Source organism: Papio anubis, chromosome 7 (assembly GCF_008728515.1).
Source record: "Papio anubis isolate 15944 chromosome 7, Panubis1.0, whole genome shotgun sequence".
NCBI lineage: Eukaryota > Metazoa > Chordata > Mammalia > Primates > Cercopithecidae > Papio > Papio anubis.
The window spans coordinates 25,830,176-25,849,611 of record NC_044982.1 but is presented as its reverse complement, the minus strand read 5'-3'; the positions used below and the strand labels follow the sequence as shown (position 1 = coordinate 25,849,611).

The following is a 19,436-nucleotide window of genomic DNA, read 5'->3' as shown; positions in this document are numbered from 1 at the left end:
ACCATCAGATGAAGACTTCATTGGGTTTTATAGTGGCTTCTGATTTTTGATAGTACCTTGAAGAAGGGAGTTTGAAAGTTGTTGTATACTGTTAACGACTGTCTGCCCATGTCCTGCCTGAAATACCATGATTGTTTATGAAAAGTATCTTTAATAAAGCTGGATCAAGTTTGGCTTGGAAAAAATAAACAAAAACTCCAAAAGGATCTCCTTTGATTCCATGTCTCACATCCAGGTCATGCTGATGCAAGAGGTCGGCTCCCACGGCCTTGCGCAGCTCTGCCCCGGTGGCTTTGTAGGGTAGAGCTCCCCTCATGGCTGCTCTCATGGACTGGCATAGAGTATCTGAGGCTTTTCCAGGTACACAGTGCAAGCTGTTCATGGATCTACCATGCTGGGGTCTGGAGGAGAGGACAGTGGCCCTCTTCTCACAGCTCCACTAGGCAGTGCCGTAGTAGGGATTATGTGTGGGGGTTCCAACTCCACATTTCCCTTCCACACTGCCCTAGCAGAGGTTCTCCACGATGGCCCTGCCTCTGCAGCAAGCACCCAAGCATTTCCATACATCCTCTGAAATCTAGGTGGAGGTTCCCAAACCTCAATTCTTGACTTCTCTGCACCCATACACTCAACACCACATGGAAGCTGCCAAGGCTTGGGGCTTGCGCCCTCTGAAGCCACATCCTGAGCTCTTCATTGGCCCCTTTCAGCCATGGCTGGAGCAGCTGGGATGCAGAACCCCAAGTCCCTAGGCTGCACACCACACAGGGACCCTGGGCCTGGCCCACGAAACCACGTTTTCCTCCTAGGCCACTGAGCCTGTGATGGGAGGGGCTACTGCAAAAGTCTCTGATATGCCCTGGAGACATTTTCCCCATTGTTTTGGAGGTTAACATTCAGCTCCTCATTACTTATGAAAATTTCTGCAGCCAGCTTGAATTTCTCCCCAGAAAATGGGATTTTCTGTCCTATTCCATTGTCAGCCTGCAAATTCTCCAAACTTTTATGCTCTACTTCCCTTATAAAACTGAATGCCTTTAATAGCACCCAAGTCACCTCTTGAATGCTTTGCTGCTTAAAAATTTCTTCTGACAGATATCCTAAAACATCTCTCTCAAATTCAAAGTTCCACAAATCTCAAGGGGAGGAGCAATATGCCACCTATCTCTTTGCTAAAACTTAACAAGAGTCACCTTTACTCCTGTTCCCAACAAGTTGCTCATTTCCATCTAGGACCACCTCAGCCTACACTTTATTGTCCTAATGCTATCAGCATTTTGGGCAAAGCCATTCAACAAGTCTATAGAACGTTCCAAACTCTCCCACATTTTCCTGTATTCTTTTGAGTCTTCTAAACTGTTCCAACCCCTGCCTGTTACCCAGTCCCAAAGTCGCTTCAACATTTTTGTGTATCTACAGCAGTTCTCCACTCCTAGTACCAATTTGCTGTATTATTCTGTTTTCATGCTGCTGATAAAGATACACCTGAGACTGGGCAATTTACAAAAGAAAGAGGTTTAATGGACTTACAGGTCCACATGGCTGGGGGAGCTTCACAGTCATGGCAGAAAGTGAAAGGCATGTCTTACATGGTGGCAGACAAGAGAAGAGAGATTGTGCAGGGAAACTCTGCTTTATAAAGCCATCAGATCTCACGAGACTTATTCACTATCATAAGAACAGTACAGGAAAGACCTGCCCCCATGATTCAATTACCTCCCACCTGGTCCCTCCCGCAACAGTGGGGATTCAAGATTAGATTTGGGTGGGGACACAGTCAAACCATATCACCCCCCAAGTAACTGGTATTACAGGCACATGCTACCACTCCCAGCTATGTTTTGTATTTTTTGTAGACATGGGGTTTCACTATGTTGCCCAGGCTGGTCTTGAACTTCTAAGCTCAGGCAATCCACCAGCCTTAGCCTCCCAAAGTGCTGGGATTACAGGCGTGAGCCATCATGCCCAGCCCTATTTAATTTATATGTAAAAAACATAAGGCGGAAATTATTATGGTTTCAGAAAACAAAGAAACTTGAAAATAGATATCTTATTTCTAAACTGTTTTACTGACAAACATTCAAATGACAAACTAATGTATTAATAATAAACATAAACTAGTAATTAGTAATAAATACAAACTAATGTATTAGTAATACATTCAAGAAAAAATTAAAATATTCAGTCCACTTCTGCATTCTGACTTTGTAGAAGTATCCACACAACTCAAAGAGTTAAAGAAAACAGAAAAACTACTTTTCTTCATAACTCCCAAAATTCATTTTTTCATACAGACGAAAGATCTGAGAATTAAACCAAGTCTTCTAATAGGTATAAGGGTTTATTTAGTTATAGGGTTTTTACTTGCAGAACATCTAGTTCACACCTGTAATCCCAGCACTTTGGAAGGCCAAGGCAGGTGGATCACGAGGTCAAGAGTTTGAGATCAGCCTGGCCAACATGGTGAAACCCCATCTCTACTAAAAATACAAAAATTAGCCAGGCCTGGTGGTACACGCCTCTAATCCCAGTTACTCAGGAAGCTGAAGCGGGAGAATCGCTTGAACCCAGGAGGCAGAGGTTGCAGTGAGCCGAGATCTCACTACTGCACTCCAGCCTGGGTGACAGAGCAATATTCTGTCTCAAAAAATAAATAAATAAATATCTGCCAATAGTCATCTTTGTGAAAAATACAGAAGTATGGAGCATTTAGTAATCTGCCCACAAATCAGAGTAAATTTGGTTAATAACAGAAACAGACCACCTTTCCACTAGATGCAATAACTTTATTAATAGTTTCTCTCTAAAAAGTTGTGGCCAATGTTTGTGACCGATGTTTGTTTTCTTTATAATCTAATCTAGGTATTAAAAATTACTTCCTATTCAGGTAATAGCATATTTTACAATATGCACTTAGATAAGCAAGAAATTAAGATTTTAAAAATGAAGTAGAATATGAAATTACAACCAGGGTAATTAAGGTCTCTAAGGTCTCTCTTTGGTCTCCAAAGAGGGTTTAATATCATCATTAAAAGTAATATTGAAGCGGGCATTGTCATCGTACAGTAAAATGGTCAGCTCTATGGAAGAAATGCATGAATCAAGAGTTTATACTAAAAGAATAGTAACAGAAACAACCTTCCTTCTATTTGTATTGTACTAATCATAAAAATAAGGTATTATTGACTATCCTTTCTCTTTTCCACCACCCTCTTTTTTAAACAAATTAAAATTTCCCATTATAGTCTCAAGTTTCTGCTAATGAATTATCATGTCAGTTGTCACTCAATTATCACTTTCAACATTTAATCTAAATTATGTTCAGCACCTTTTTTCTTTCTTTGAAGTTCTTCCTTGAATTTAAAAGTCAAATATTCTTCAAGAAGAGTAAGTTGATGGAAGATGGAGGCAAAGATTAAATCAGGGGAAATCATTGATCAAGGATGCTTGGAATTCTTATGAATACAAATAGGCTATCAAGGTTAATGAGGTTCAACTTGAGTTTAGAAGAAGGGAAAAGTGTACTTAGTATTTTCTATGCATATACAGATTTAAGGCCTTAGGTACAATTAAAAAGGTAAATTATGCAAACTCGAATGTAGCTTCCTTCCATTGTTTTTTTAAGAGCCATTTTTACTGTTTTTCTCTAATGTAAAACAACTGCTTGAAATACATATTCTGGATCAACAAAAACTAATGCAATTAGTAAGATATAGATAGCAAAGGTCCTGTTAAATACTGACAAATCTTCCAGAAATGGATGTGCTTTTAAGAAATGACTAGAGAGCAAATATTAGCTTTTAAAAAAAAACCATAAACTTTTTACAACATATTATTTCATTCAACAAATACTAATTAAGTACCTAGTATAGGTAAGACTGTGTGGGAACACACAAGGACACAGAGATAAAGCTTGGTTCTTAACCCGTTTATAATCTGAACAGGAATAGAAGCTTTAAATTCATAAGTGGCTCCCAGAATGCCACAACTCTGAATTATAACATCAGTGCATACTAGTAAGTGGCCCAGAGCAAAATCTGTGCACGGCAACATATCAAAAGAAAAATTAAACATTAGACTGAGCATCAGAGTGAAAGCATAGAAGATTGCTGGAATGAGAAGAGATGCCAGTTCAACACACTCCATAAATAAAGACATAGAATCTAGCTGAAGTAAACAGTATCTCTGGTTTACAGGACTCTGTAAAATGGGAGGTGGGAGGTTGAGAAGTTCTACTATAACTGATTGGTGCCCTGCATAAGAGAATAATGTTTTCATATCCGTATAGGACTCCCACAGGGTAAATCAGTGAAGTGGTACTCTTTTGTATATTAGGTCAGTGCAAAAGTAATCTCGGTTTTTGCAATTACTTTTGCACTGACCTATACTTCTCTCTTCTGAGTTTCACTGTTAATATGAGCCAGTCTCCTGGGTCACACACAGAAGACTCAAGTTTCCAGATATGAGGACAAGACCTTGAAACATGATGTCTCCACCAAGGTAAAGGCACCAAAGTTCACTCTGTCTTGGTGACAGTGCAGCTGGCTTTTTTCTGAGTCTCCTTTTCTACTTTATTTTGGCCCACTTTGCATTTTTATTTTTTTATTATTATTATTTTTGAGATGGAGTCTCTGTCACCCATCCTGGAGTGCAGTGATGCAGTCTCGGCTCACTGCAACCTCCGCCCCCAGGTTCAAGCAATTCTCCTGCTTCAGCCTCCCAAGTAGCTAGGATTACAGGCACCTGCCACCATGACTAATTTTTGTATCTTTAGTAGAGATGAGGTTTCACCATGTTGTCCAGGCTTGTCTCGAACTCCTGACCTCAGGTGATCCACCTGCCTTGGCCTCCCAAAGTTCTGGGATTACAGGCATGAGCCACCATGCCTGGCCCCACTTTGAAATGTCTAACAAAACATACCCAGATTACTTCAAGAGACTGTGAGAAAGGTGCCATAAGTATATTAGTGATATGGACAAAAGGATTATTCAGAAAGAATAACGATCACTTACAGCTGATATAATCCAAAAAGGCTTCATGGTGGAAAAAGTTTAGGATTTCCACAAAAAGAAAAGACATGCAAAGTTGTTCACAGAAACAATGAACAACTGGAACAAAGGAAAAAAAAAATGGTGCAACTGAGTAGGGAAGTTTAAGAAAAAAGGAATTATTTGACAATACCACATATGAGGTTCTGTAGGAGAGGTGTCAGAAAATGAAGGTTAAAAAGAAAGACATTAATGATTGACTAAGTCATAAGAACTGTTACTATATATATGTTCTTGGGCCTGACCAATGATCTCATTTTGTGCATCTTTTTTATTCATATTTGGTCTGTGAAAAGCAACTAAAGAAGAGTAATCTCTCTTTTTTAATAGAATGTATAAGGCAACATCTTCATACTATCCAATATTCTCTAAAAATAAAGCAGAGACTAAATTTCAAGAAAAAATTTCAATTGTTAGAGGTTACAATCAAGTAATCTATGACCTAACATCTCACAAAGTCTGCATGAGACATCACTTTGAGAATAGCTTGGGAACAAAGATATTCAAATGGCCTCCAAAAGGTGCCATAAGAACATTAGTGATACGGACAGCACACTTGTTCTACCTTAATAGTTCTTTTATAATGAAAAACAAAGCATAATCAGAAGTGTCACTAAATCAGAAACAGTTGCAAATTTAGTTAACTATTTCATTCTTCGAAACAAGAAAATCAGATAAAATAAGACTAGTTAATGTTAATGTCTTACAGGGATAAACACTGTCTTTGTGATGTCCTTTGCAATGGCAACTGGAAAAAAAAAACTTTCATTCTCAAAAAGAAATTTATCCTTAGAAGCAAGACAAACTCAAAGAACTTTCTGCATCAATTTTATTTTTATTTACTTATTTTTTAGAGACAGAGTCTTACTATATCGCCTAGGCTGGAATGCAGTGGCACAATCACAGCTCACTGGAGCCTTGAACCCCTGGCTCAAGCAATCCTCTCACCTCATTCTCCTGAGTAGCCGAGACTACAGGCACAAGCCACTGCTCCCAGCCTGCATCAATTTTAGATCCACTGTGAGAAACAAGGAATCGGCTGCATTTGTGTTCTTTGCTATGTTGCCAGCACCTGGAACAGTGTCTGGCATGTAACAGGCAGTCAGTAATATTTGATGTGTTGTAAAAACCTTTCCTCCAATTGTTTTTCACACCCAAACTCTATACAACCAAACCAAACTAACCTAAGAGGACTCAAATTCTTCCCCTAACCCATATGAAATTGAAAAAGAACTATTCAGTTAGGACAAGGAGAAAGCCAGGAATCTTGAATAAGAGCATTATTAGGCTATTATAATTTTTTTAGTGCTCACATATTTGAGATTTTTTTCCAATTTATACCACGATGGCAAGTGAAAAGAAACAATATGAAGGAAAGAAAGAAGGGAGGGAGGACCAATGTGTGGTTATGAACATAAAGCAAAGGGATTTTTCTACCTTTTAGATCTAACCAGCATAGTTTTTTTTTTTTTTTAAATACGTGACTTCAGCAAAATAATCATATTTTAGCATTTTCATCAGCAAGATCAAGGGCTAAAATAATACCCATGAAGAAAACTTTAAAAGTTGTATAATTACCATTGCTCTGAGACAATTTCAAGTAAGTCTTTATTAAACATGTAGAGGGCTTTGTAAAGAGTATGTCAATATTTCATTATCTTTACAATCTGAATCTTGAACTAAATTTAAAAGACATTTTCTACTGATGTGCTGACAAGATGAAAGAGAAACGCAGACGAGTAACATTAAATATTTCCTTTGGGTTATATAAAATTAGGTGCTTTTAACACCAATTTTCTACCTTTCATTTTAATTTTGGAAATACTTCAAATTAGAATACAACTTCACTCATAAAAACAGATACAGGGATGACTGATACATATCTATTTCCAAATGTGTCATCCATGTTTAATCTAATATAATTGTAATTTGAATTAAACCATTTCCTTTTATGAGGTCCTTTCCTTTGATTTTTAATATATACCAATAATTACCTCATCTATGCTAGATAAAAGCAGGAAATGGTAGCTGCCTAGTTATACTTCATTCATGGCTACCACATCATCCATGATTGCTACACAACTCTAAATTAATGGAGGCATCGCAATTCCACCTCATGCACAACAGCTAGAGGTCTGAAAACCTTTATGGTTCCAAAGAAGAATTATCAGTAACACCTTTTCACTATGCATTATGCAAGTTTCACCCACAAAATAAATAATAATTCCTGTTCTCTCAAAGAAAAAATGTCCCTTCTGTCTGTAGAAAGGGTTCAATTGCTATTAGAACAAAAATATTTTCAAATTTAAAAATAGTAAAGGATTTCTCTGTGAAATAATAAAGGAAAATAATCCAGGTTCCTAGCTTTGGGGTCCTGAATGAAAGAGAAATGAATACATAGGAATTTCTACATATAAGTAAATTAGCCATTAATGTAACTTTATATTATCAATGCTCAAACTAGAGTTCATAAAATAACACATCTTTATATTAAAATTTCATTACACAATTCCATGAGATCAAATTAAAATACTTCAAATATGGCTTAAAAAGAGCAAAGTCACCTCTACTTGTGATGCCAAATGTGCTTTCTCCTTGTCTTTTCTCTCCATGCACCGTTTCACTTCCTCTAACTCAGATGCCATTGCACTGAAGTTCAGCTGCACTCTCAAATCTGACATTTGCTTCTCCAGGTCCTGTTTTTCCCGCTCAACCCCTTGAAAGACAAAACGGAAGGCTCAACAGTTGTTCTTTATTCACAGAAGAATGTACTTTCAAATAGTACTGAGACCTGATGTTTCAATATTCTAGCTATCATAATCCACTTACTGACACTGTTATTCAACAGACTTTGCCAGCCTGTTGTTTCAAGTTTTATAACTTTCAAAAACATATACACTGCTATGTCATCAAATATTATTCCAGTTTGATACTAAAACTTAAAATGTTACCTGATTTCTACTGCAATTTATTTCAAGAAAATCATACACATTTTTAAATTTAATTTTCCTCACATCTCTACATTATCTCCAAACACTAAAACAAAAATACAAAAAGTTTTCAACAAAGCCACTTTATCTACAAAATAATTTTCTTGCAACATAAACAACAAATGATGCTATTAAATCTCTGATTGTGTATGGCCAACCAATTTACTAATCCTTACTAATCTGGAGATTACTACCTGAAATTAATATATCATTTAACAATATAAGTTGACTTAGTATTTAAATCAGCGTGAAATACTTGATCTATGATACCCAGGGGACCTTCTTCTAATATAAGGACAAATAATATAAAAATTCATCCTCAATGAGATTACATCCTGATGTAATTTGGCTCTGTCCCCACCCAAATCTCATCTTGAATTGTAGCTCCCATAATTCTCACATGTTGTGGGAAGGACCAAATGGGAGGCAATTGAATCATGGGAGCAGTTCTTTCCCATGCTGTTCTCATTATAGTGAATAAGTCCCATGAGATCTGAGGGTTTTATAAAGGAGAGTTCCCCTACACAAACTCTCTTCCCTGCCACCATGTAAGACATGCCTTTGCTTCTCCTTTGCCTTCCATCATGATTGTGAGGCCTCCCCAGCCATGTGTTACTGTGAGTCCATTAAACCTCTTTCCTTTATAAATTACCCAGTCTTGAGTATGTCTTTATTAGCAGTATGAGAACAGACTAATACATATCCCAATAATAGAGAAAAAATATAAATTACTTTATGGAGTCTAAAATGTCAACAATTGGAACATGTACTGTCATTTAAAAACTACTATCTTTCTAGTGGTTTCCTTTCCAGAAAAAAAAAAAAAAAAAAGAAGGGAATGAAAGAAGAAAACACTAACAAATTAAATTTATACATCATTCGTAAAATACATTCCAACTTCAGAATACTAGTGTTCAAAATTGTATACATTAGAAGGGAAAACATATGGGCATTTCAATAGGATGATAACAGCATTGATAGATACATGTGGATTATACAGAAACAGTACAAACAGTAAAAGGGATTAGCTCTGTCTCAGTGAGGAACTAAGGTAGGAAGAACTGAGAACTAAGTCAGACTTAAAGAATGAATACAAAATTTCACCAAGCAAAAGAGAAGGAGTTGGGGTGTTTTTAGGGAAAGCACACACCTAGCATACAGGTACAAAACTGAATTTAACATTCAGGTAACTGCACACACAGTAGTTTTAAGTAGCCAATACATCTCATATGTTATGAGGGTGGGAGGGAGTGTCAACAGAGTTTATGTGTTGCTAGGAAACTTAGAATTTATCCTACAAACCAAGCATCAGCAAACATTTTCTATAAGGTATCAGATAACAAATATCTCAGCTATATGATTTCTGTCACAACTACTCAATTCGACCATTGTATTGCAAAAGTAGCCTAGACATTGCATAAACAAATGGGAGTAGTTGTGTTCCAATAAAGTTTATTTACAAAAACAGGTGGCAGTCTGGATTTGGCCCATGAGCCCTACTTTCCCTACTTCTGATAGGTATCCAACCTGCAAATGTACATATTTATCTATTTGTAAATGTATTTGTTTATTTTATAAATATATGTATTTATAAAACACACATATAGTATACGTAATGAAACATTTCCCAAAGTTAAAATATTTAAAACAAAAAGTATAAAATATAAACAGCATTACAAACACTCGATTTTAGAGAATGTTTGGTCAATATAGGATAGCAGTTAAGATCTCAAGTTTGGGGGAAAAAAAATTGGAGTCTGCTACTTCCCTCATGTGTGATCTTGGGCAAGTAACTCAACCTCCTTATTCTCGGGTCCTTTTTTTAATCATTAATATAGAAATAAGAAATAATAATAGTGTCCTTTAGTAGTAGAAAAGAAAATAGATTTCAGAGAGGCCAGAATAGGTAAGACAAGAGAGTGCTACATGTCCTATACTGGCCCAAGCATGCTTAAGCTGGGGGAGTGGGAATAAGAAAGAGAATGTTGCAAATTCAAGAAATATCAGGATGTATAAATAGGCGTGAGGTAGAAACTAATTATATGGAGGAGAGAATAAATAATTTCTATGTTCTTTGTATTTTAGACTTGGATGTCTGGATGGAAGATGATGCCATACACTGAGAAAGGAAAGGAAAAACATGTTTTGAGGAGACGATGAGTTCAGCTGTGTATCAACATGCATTCTGAGGAACAGCATACAGAGATAACCAATGAGCAACTCTATCTGGAGGGCCAAAGGTTAGGAGAGCAAATAGAGCTAGATTTAGGAATTATCACCTATAGGTGATAATTTTTAATCAATTCCCAGGCAGAAATACTAAATAACAAAAGCCATGAATAGGATAGTGGGCAAAATCAACATTTAAAAGACACAGTGAACACAGCAAAAAGATTCCAATACAAAGAATGCAAATAACTAAGGCAGAAGAATTAGGAAAGGCAAGGAGCATGGAAGTCAGAGGAAGACTTTCAAGAAGGAAGAAGAAATAAGCAGGTAACAGTAAAATAAGTAATGAAATGATATCCTTGGAATTGACAGAGGAGATTGCTAGCAAACCATGCAAAGTCAATTTTACAAATAGAGGTGGAACCCATTTTGCAGTGGGCAGAGGACGAAATACCAGCTGAAAATGTGGTAAGTATGATTTCTACTGTAGAACTGTCTTTAAATAATATAAGTATTCTGTAAAGAATGAAAAACTCTACAGTTGTTAAAAGGTGAAGAAGTCCATTATCACATATACAAAAAAACTTCCAAAATTTTTTTCGTACCTGATAAGTAGCTAAGAAAAGCTCAATATTTTAAGTCCTCAAAGACTTACAACAAAAATAATTACATTTTATGAGGTATCAAAACATACAACAAATGTGTTGGTCTTTTTTCCAACAATTCCCATGTTCATCTTTATGAAATTTGATGAAGAAGCTAACAGCTTAGGATTGTTTAAAAATAAGTGATATTCTGGGTGAAATGATACTTACATTATATCACACGAAACTTAATGAAACTTAATGGCATACAAATAAAAATATGCTAAGGTTTGGATATAGTTTATTTGTCCTCACCAAACCTCGTGGTGAAATATTATCCCAACTATGGCTGTTAGGAGATGGGGCCTAGTGGGAGGTGTTTGGGTCACGGAGACAGGTCCCTCATGAATGGCTTGGTGCCCTTATTGTAGTAGTGAGTGAGTTCTTGCTCTCCTGAGGCTGGATTGGTTCTCAAGGGAATTGATTAGTTCAGACAAGAGTGAGTTTTCAGAACTCCACGACATCCCTTAAATTTGGTCCCCCTTTACACATCCCCACTCCCCAATTGACCCCCTTTACATTGTTTTGATGCAGCACAAAACTCCTCCCCAGAATTCAAGCAGATGCTAAAGCCATGCTTCTGGTACAGCCTACAGAACTGTGATCTAAATAAAGCTATTTTCTTTGTAAATTATCCAGCCTCAGGTATTCCTTTAGTGTAACACAAAACAGACTAAGAAAATATATTAATTAGAGGCCAGGCGTGGTGGCTCACGCCTGTAATCCCAGCACTTTGGGAGGCTGAGGTGGGCAGATCATGAGGTCAGGAGATCGAGACCATCCTGGCTAACACGGTGAAACCCCATCTCTACTAAAAATACAAAAAAAAAAAAAAAATTAGCTGGGCGTGGTGGCTGGCATCTGTAGTCCCAGGTACTCAAGAGGCTGAGGCAGGAGAATGGCGTGAACCCGTGAGGCAGAGCTTGCAGTAAGCTGAGATTGCACCACTGCACTCCAGTCTGGGCAACAGAGCGAGACTCTGTTTCAAAAATATATATATATATGTGTGTGTGTATACATATATGTATGTATGTATGTATGTATATGAGAATACGTTTGCCGAAATTTGTCATCCATTGATGATTTTCTGGCAATGTGGAAATTCTAGCTTAGGCAACATATGGAGATGTATTTGGAAAGCCTGGGGCAATATTTACCTTCCCTGAATTTAATACTACATCAAACACTTAAAAAAATTTCACCAATACTTTGAGCATTTGAGTAGGAAGCCTCATTATTGGAATAATATAGAAGCTGAGCAATGTGAACTCACCTAATAGAAACCATTATATAATCTCAATATTATCATTATTAAGCCTGAACATACATCCAGTCATTAAATTCCATAATTTAAATTAACACCTCCACTGAGAAGGTATCCTCATATTTTTCAAACACAAAGTGTTCCTAATCCACATTAAGAGCCAGTGATACAGCTCATGGCTATGACTGAGTTGTAATTAATTTTTGTCACCAACTCCAGATCACAAAAAAGATAGGATATTAACTTTAATTTCTCCTATATTGAAAACTGAAATAAGAGAATGTGAAAGACAGAGCGACATTTACAGTGTAAGTACAAAGACTGGTACATACATACACATATGCACATATATTTGGGCATGGGAATAGGAGGCTGGAAAAACTACTGCTTTTGCAGGCTCTTTCTAAGAGAAAACCATCCATGGTTAAGCAGGTCTAATAACCCAAATGGGTTTGAACCAAGCAGGGAAGATATTAAAATGGGATGATGCTAAACTATTACCAACTTATCAGAAACTTTTTAATAGATCAAGAAATAGTACGACACGAGCATCACAAAGGAACGCAATTTCTGAGGATGAAAAGTATTTTCTAAGAAAGACCAAAAAGCCCCCACACAAATTATCACATTATTAGGTACAAATCTACATTTTACCTCTCCTAAATCTCCAGTCCTCCCCTTCTTCATCCTGATGGTTTGACTGTTGCTTGGAAATCTGAGACACTTGATGCTGTAAACCCTTTCGATTACCCTCTGCTTTCGTAAGTTGTGCACGCAGTTCTTCTACCTAAACACATCGTCAAAAATCAAACATCAGTTTTCACAATCAGAAAAAGACCTACTTCAAATGGGCTATTGTAAACGCAAGTTGAATCCAGGTTAATCTCCTTCCAAGCATAGTGGAACGGTTTCCTGCTCCATTTCCTCATTCCTCTCATTTCTTCCACAAAGAATAAATGCATGGTTTTTCCTTCTCTGTGTCCACTGAGGCAAAGAATGTGATCGGATTTTTTTTTAATCACTTATTTTGTCCTCAGTCTACTCCATTACTATTAACCCAAATCAACTTCAATTAAGTATTATACGTTTTTATATTTTTCTATTTTCACCCATTTGCTTTCATGTGAACATGGTCTATTGGTTGTCAAATTCAAGATAAATGATCATGATTTAGCATATTTTGATATTAAAATAATGCTCAAAATAAGTATGTAATAGATGCTGTTGAATAAACTCTAAACTCCTTGAAGTCAGAAACTGATTTATCTTTCTATCCTTAGACTGCCAAATTACCTAGCCCATAGCAGGTACTTCCAAATGACCATTAAACAAGTTAACAGTGACAAAAAGATTCAGTTAAAATCACAATGACAACCTAAACAAAGAAATATCTTGCTTCCATAACTGAAACTGGAGATTATAAGTCAGAGTTCCAAACAAATCAGAATGGAATTAAATACAAATATAAACTTCTAAAAAGGAAAGTTTGAACTCTGCCAAAATTAATTCCATGTGACCACTGGCTGCAGAACAAAGTCAGCAAATATTTTCAAAGATTTTGTAAAACAGGTGCTATCTTGTATTTTCAGCACCAATTGTCAAAATGTAATACTCCTTCTGAACATCTATAATGCTTGACATCTTTGCCTACCCCTAGCATATTCTGAAGGTGAGTTATATAACACACACTTCAAAACAGAAGGAAGTGTAATTGCAGTTTGTATTAAACACAGGCAGAGAGGCAGTTAGAAACCCATATGCCCTTATCCAATGTATGTAAGATGGTTATTTAAAGTTACTGAACTTTAAACATCAGAAGCGCCAAACTCCCATTATGGGCTGATGGAATGCAAAATGTTATACTTAATAATTAAGCCTTATCGGCCAGGTGTGATGGCTCACACCTATAATCCCAGCACTTTGGGAGGCCGAGGCAGGGGATCACGAGGTCAGGAGATGGAGACCATCCTGACCAACATGGTGAAATCCCGTCTCTACTAAAAAAAACAAAACATTAGCCAGGTGTGGTGGTGCATGCCTGTAATCCCAGCTACCGGGAGGCTGAGGCAGGAGAATCACTTGAGCCCGGGAGGCGGAGGTTGTGGTGAACCGAGATTGCGCCACTGCAGTCCAGCCTGGCAACAGAGTGAGACTGCGTCTCAAAAAAAATAAAATAAAATAAGCCTTATCTTTGGTTTAAAAGGGTCAAGCAGTATCTTGAAAACATGCATTAAAGACAATAATGTTATTCAAAGTAACATAAACATGCAAAGGTCTGTTTTATGTAGTTTACTTCTTCCTTTACTTCCCAATGCCTCCTGGAATAAAATTAAGCTCCTGGGAAAATTTTATCTTATACATTCAGTCTTACTTTTACACTGCTCATGCTAAGAGAGATAAGTAGTAAGTTGTAGCAGCAATCAGCAAGATACACCAACACAGTGGGGACTTTGACTGATGTTTGTACTAGCTTTCTCTGAATTTCCCTGAAAGAATTTTATCTTTTGCTTAGTGTGCTAATATACATTCCTTAGGAACACATTTTTTTCTAGACCTAGTTTTTTTTTTTTTTTCCTTTCACAAAGACATTTAAATAGAGCTACTCAATCCTGATTTAATGTAAAAGGATATTTTAATAACTTGCACAGACTTACCTGATGCAAAAGTGTTTCTCGGCTGCCTTCAGATTGATTCAATAACTTTCGAGATAGCTCCAATTCCTGTTCAAGCTAGAGTTTCAACAAAGGATAAATAAAAATGTCCAATGGAATAGAAGATAACTAAATTATTACGAGCACAGTTTAAAAGGAGAAAAGTGGAAAAGTTTTCAGAAGACATTTACAGCTAACATAAAAGAATAAATCTCTCACTATGAACATATATCAACACTTCCATTAAAATAACGTTCATCGTATAACATGAAGTGAACTAGACCAGGCCTCAGGAAGTCAGGATCTAGTACGTTTCATCTCAACTGTGAGTCAGTCCCAGTCTCTTCTCCTTAGGCCTCCGTTCTGTCATCTCTAAAATAAAAATTTTATATTAAACAGTCTCTGAGATCCCTTCCAGTTCTAAATCACTTTAATCTAAATTCTAAGGCAATTTTTTTCTTTAAATTAGAAAATGTAGTGTCAAATTAACTAAATTAGAATAAAAACGGCAGGGACCCAATAACTCAAAAGTTTCATTTAATTGGTGATTTCCTACATTCCTAATATTTCTAATATTCATAAGACATTCCTTAAATTTTTAAATGTCTAAATTCAGAATGAGACACTTAAAATTTCCTTAATGATACTGCCATGAGATAAATATCGATAAAAAATGTGACCAGTTCAGGAGATCGAGACCATCCTGGCTAACATGGTGAAAACCCACTTCTACTAAAAATACAAAAAATTAGCCGGGCGTGGTGGCGGGCGCCTGTAGTCCCAGCTACTCAGGAGGCTGAGGCAGGAAAATGGCGTGAACCCAGGAGGCGGAGCTTGCAGTGAGCCATGATTGCGGCACTGCACTCCAGCCTGGGCAACAGAGCGAGACTCCGTCTCAAAAAAAAAAAAAAAAATGTGACCAGTTAAGTGACTAAATATTCTACAAACTCCTAACATGCCTAGATGATTTCAAGCTGAAATATGTAATAGGACAGAACACAAGTTTCTTAAAAATTTAGACCTTATATGTGTTAGACTTATTTGCATTTTGTAACAGTAAGGTAGTTTTATAAAAATCGCACATTTATATTAAGACGCTTGTAAGTGCTTAGATTTGTGGTACTTATTCTAAATTATCATTTCAATTGAACAACTGCTATCTGTATATTAATCCTTTAATAATTGCACGTGTGGTAGGTGTGCTTATGAAAGAACATGAGAGAGCCTTGTGGTGATGGAACAGTTCTGTATCCTGATGGTGGTAGTGGTAACAAGAATCTATACAAGATAAAAATGGATTGAACTTCACACACACACACACACACACACAAACACACAAAACACAAATGAGTATATATAAAGCTGGTGAAATCTGTATAAACTAAGTAGATTGCACCAACAATTTCCTGGTTTTGATATTGAATGGCAATTATGCAAAATGTTACCACTGAGGGAAACTGGGTGCATGGGACCTCTCTGTGCATCTTGTTTTACAATATCCTATAAATCTGTAATTATTTCAAAATATATCTTTAAATCTCAGTATATAATTTTTTTAAAATTATACATGTGGCTCATAAAACAAATGTCATATTTTTTAAAAAGTAAAGTATAGGTGGGGATCACAGAATCCACATAAAATACTGTCTGACCTATTCTTTAGTCTCTATGGAGAAATAGAGTGAAGAAATCATAATTGAAGCAAAATGACTTTGAAATCAACCAAAGCCCATATTGGTCATAATCCCTGTGTAATTTCAACATCACAACTCCCAAAGGGCAAATTTGATGACCTAACATACTTCGCTTACCCTGAAAGCAGCAGGGAAGCTGCCTTTACATGAGTTGGTGAAATAAAATAAAAGAGGCAATGGTAGGTAGAAAAAAGCAATACGGAGTAAAGAACAGGGCAAATTTTCACTTCATCTTCCATTACTTTGAGCTCATCCTTAAATCTACTTATTCACAAATTAAGGAAGAGTTGTTTGGCCTCTGAATTCCTTTCTAACTCTAAAGTGCTGAGCTCTTTGTGCTCATAGACATGAACACACAGTTCATAAACATGAACATAGGTCAAAGGTTGTTGATATTTAATTTAATTGAATAGAAATAGAGAATGCTTTCAGAACTGGGCTGCTTACTATATCTGTCCACTATAATGAAAATGAATATAACCAAAATATTCAGTCTCCAAATGACAGGTCTTTTCTAACCCTGCAACAAAGTCAAGTTCTTTAAATGTTTCCAACAAGAAAAGGTAAAGTTTAATTCACCTCTCAGAAAGCAGAGTGGTCATAGATGACAAGGTAGCAAACAACTTGCTTCTCTGTTTCCAAGAGTAAGTCCTAGCAAGTAGAAGAACTGTTGAACCAATTGACTCCACATAGAAAGATAAAGAATTCACAGTGTTCTAAAGGATCCTGGGGACACTTTTCAAGGCACTCAACAAATACCATTGGCCCCAAACCACTTTATTCTTTGAAAGATAACTTTTAACATCTTACTTGATTCTTCTCAGTTTCAGTTTGTATTAGCTTATTTTTTATTGCCCCCTCATGCTCATCTGCTTTAGCTTCTTGTTTCTTTAGTGCCTAGAATGAAAGAGGTGGGGAAAAAAATTATTCCAAAATATGTACAAAACTGAAAGTCACTACTAGAATTTATTATGTATTAGGACTGAGGAAGACATGGATATAAGTTACACAAAATCTATAAATTACAACCTGCTCATTCACTGTAACCCTAAGAACACTTCAGTGGGAACAAAATATAAACAATAAGCAATTCCTGATCATCCTAATTAATATTCACTTAATTTCCTTTTTTTCCCCATCTTTGGGAATTTTATTACATTATTTAGAGGGCCTAGATAGCTAACAGTTTTCTTGGAAACAAACATTCTTTTCTACAGTTTCCCCTCTTTAATAAAATGAGGAAAAAGAACTTTAAGAAAATACACATTTCAAAAGTTAACTATAAAAGTGTTTGCTTTGGTTTGTTTCTACGTTAAAACAAACTTAAACTTAAAGGGGAAAATTATACTTGGAACTGTCTTTCATAATATCTGAAATGCATTCCATTCGCTTAAAAAATATTTTTAACAATTTTAGTGTTTAGACTTAGCAAGGTGTACGTGTAAAGTCCATATGACTTGTGGAAAGCCACGCTACCAGAAGCTTTTCCAAGAAGATCAACAGAAAACCAATTTTTAGGCAAACAGCAAAATATGTTAAAAACTGCTTTGATGCAAGTATACTCAATTTCAGCTCCCTCTGCCATAATTCCTACTCTCAAATAGAAATGGAGTAAAGAGGCAGAGAAGCATCAACAAAATGAAAAATAATTTTGATTTGAGAATAACAATATTATCACACTTTTACACTGTTTAGTACGTCCAGGCATTCTTCTTCTCCTTACATATAATAAATAAATATATTACATATATTCAAAATATACATTTACTCCTCATGATGATTCTATGAATTATCATTATTCCAAGCCCATTTTATTAAAGGGGAAACTGGAGCACAAGGAGTTGAATCATTTGCCTAACGTCACTCACCTACTTAGTGACAGAGACAGGACACAGATTATGGCTGCCTGCCTCTTAACAACTGAGTACACTGCTTCTTCATATTGATATAATAATACCAAACTTAAAGGGTAATGATGAAAACTCAATGGTTTGATATCTGTAGAGCACATAAAGCAATGTCTGGCTCCCAGCAAATGTGCAATAAAATGCAACTATTATTATTGGTAACAATAATAGACTGGGTAACAGAGTGAGAGCCTCAAAAAAAATTAAATAAAAAAAATCAAAACTTCTATATTTAAGTTGGTTGATAAAAGAAACTCTATCTTGGATACTTAGAAATTTGCTAAAATAATATTGTGCTACTCATTTCTTCCTTACTTTCCCCTTACAACATCTAATAAGTTATTTATCATACTGATTTTCCAAAATAATGTACTTTTCTATTATAGCTCTACTTGCTGCCTAAAACTGTATTTAATAGTCTCCTTTTTTCAATTTCTCCTTTTACTCTAAGTATATATAAGTCTTAAAAAATTTTTGTGAATGATAACTTAAATTCTATTGTTTTCAATAAGGAGCAAAAGTGAGATACTAAGGAACAATCCAAAGCAAATTACTACATTTCCACTATATCATCTAGAAATGCCATTAAGTTTGAACACTAGCTCTGCTTTCCATATATCATGAGTCAGTAAACAAGTAAACACAAATGCAATACTCTAGCCTAGAATACTGAATCGGTTTTTCTACATTATCTAGTTTAAAATGAAAGACAAGGAAAAGCTAACACTTAAGGCCCATTAAATATATGTTGATGCACCTGTAAACACTGAAAACACAAACAATACTCAAAGAGAGACATTTTTAAATTAACCAAATCAAAATTACAAGCCATTTCTTTAAACCTTAATAATAAACGTTAACTAATTTACTACCTTTTTTTAAGGGTGTAAGCCTGCACTGGATTTCTTTTCCATTTGACTTAAAACAAGCAACTTAGAATTATATTAAAACTGACCCAGTAAAAGCAGTTATAAAAGAAGAAAAAAAATTCACATGTCAATGAATTTCAATAATTACGTTATTTTGTTCTTGAAAGCTTGTTTGTTTCCTAAGAGCAGTTTAGCTAAAA

At 35.9% G+C, this 19,436-nt stretch overlaps 1 protein-coding gene across 16 annotated transcripts in view; it reads right to left on the bottom strand.

The window, feature by feature from the left end:
• Positions 1–19,436, bottom strand: part of CEP128 (centrosomal protein 128) — a 449,960-nt gene that overhangs the window by 327,519 nt on the left and 103,005 nt on the right. For all 16 annotated transcript variants that reach the window (XM_021941917.2, XM_021941915.2, XM_021941920.2 and 13 more), the window contains 4 exons: positions 17,271–17,357; positions 14,770–14,844; positions 12,770–12,902; positions 7,613–7,764 (listed from right to left, as the gene is read on the bottom strand). In XM_021941917.2, the coding sequence (XP_021797609.2) occupies positions 7,613–7,764; positions 12,770–12,902; positions 14,770–14,844; positions 17,271–17,357 (447 nt within the window). The remainder of the gene's footprint in view (positions 1–7,612; positions 7,765–12,769; positions 12,903–14,769; positions 14,845–17,270; positions 17,358–19,436) is intronic.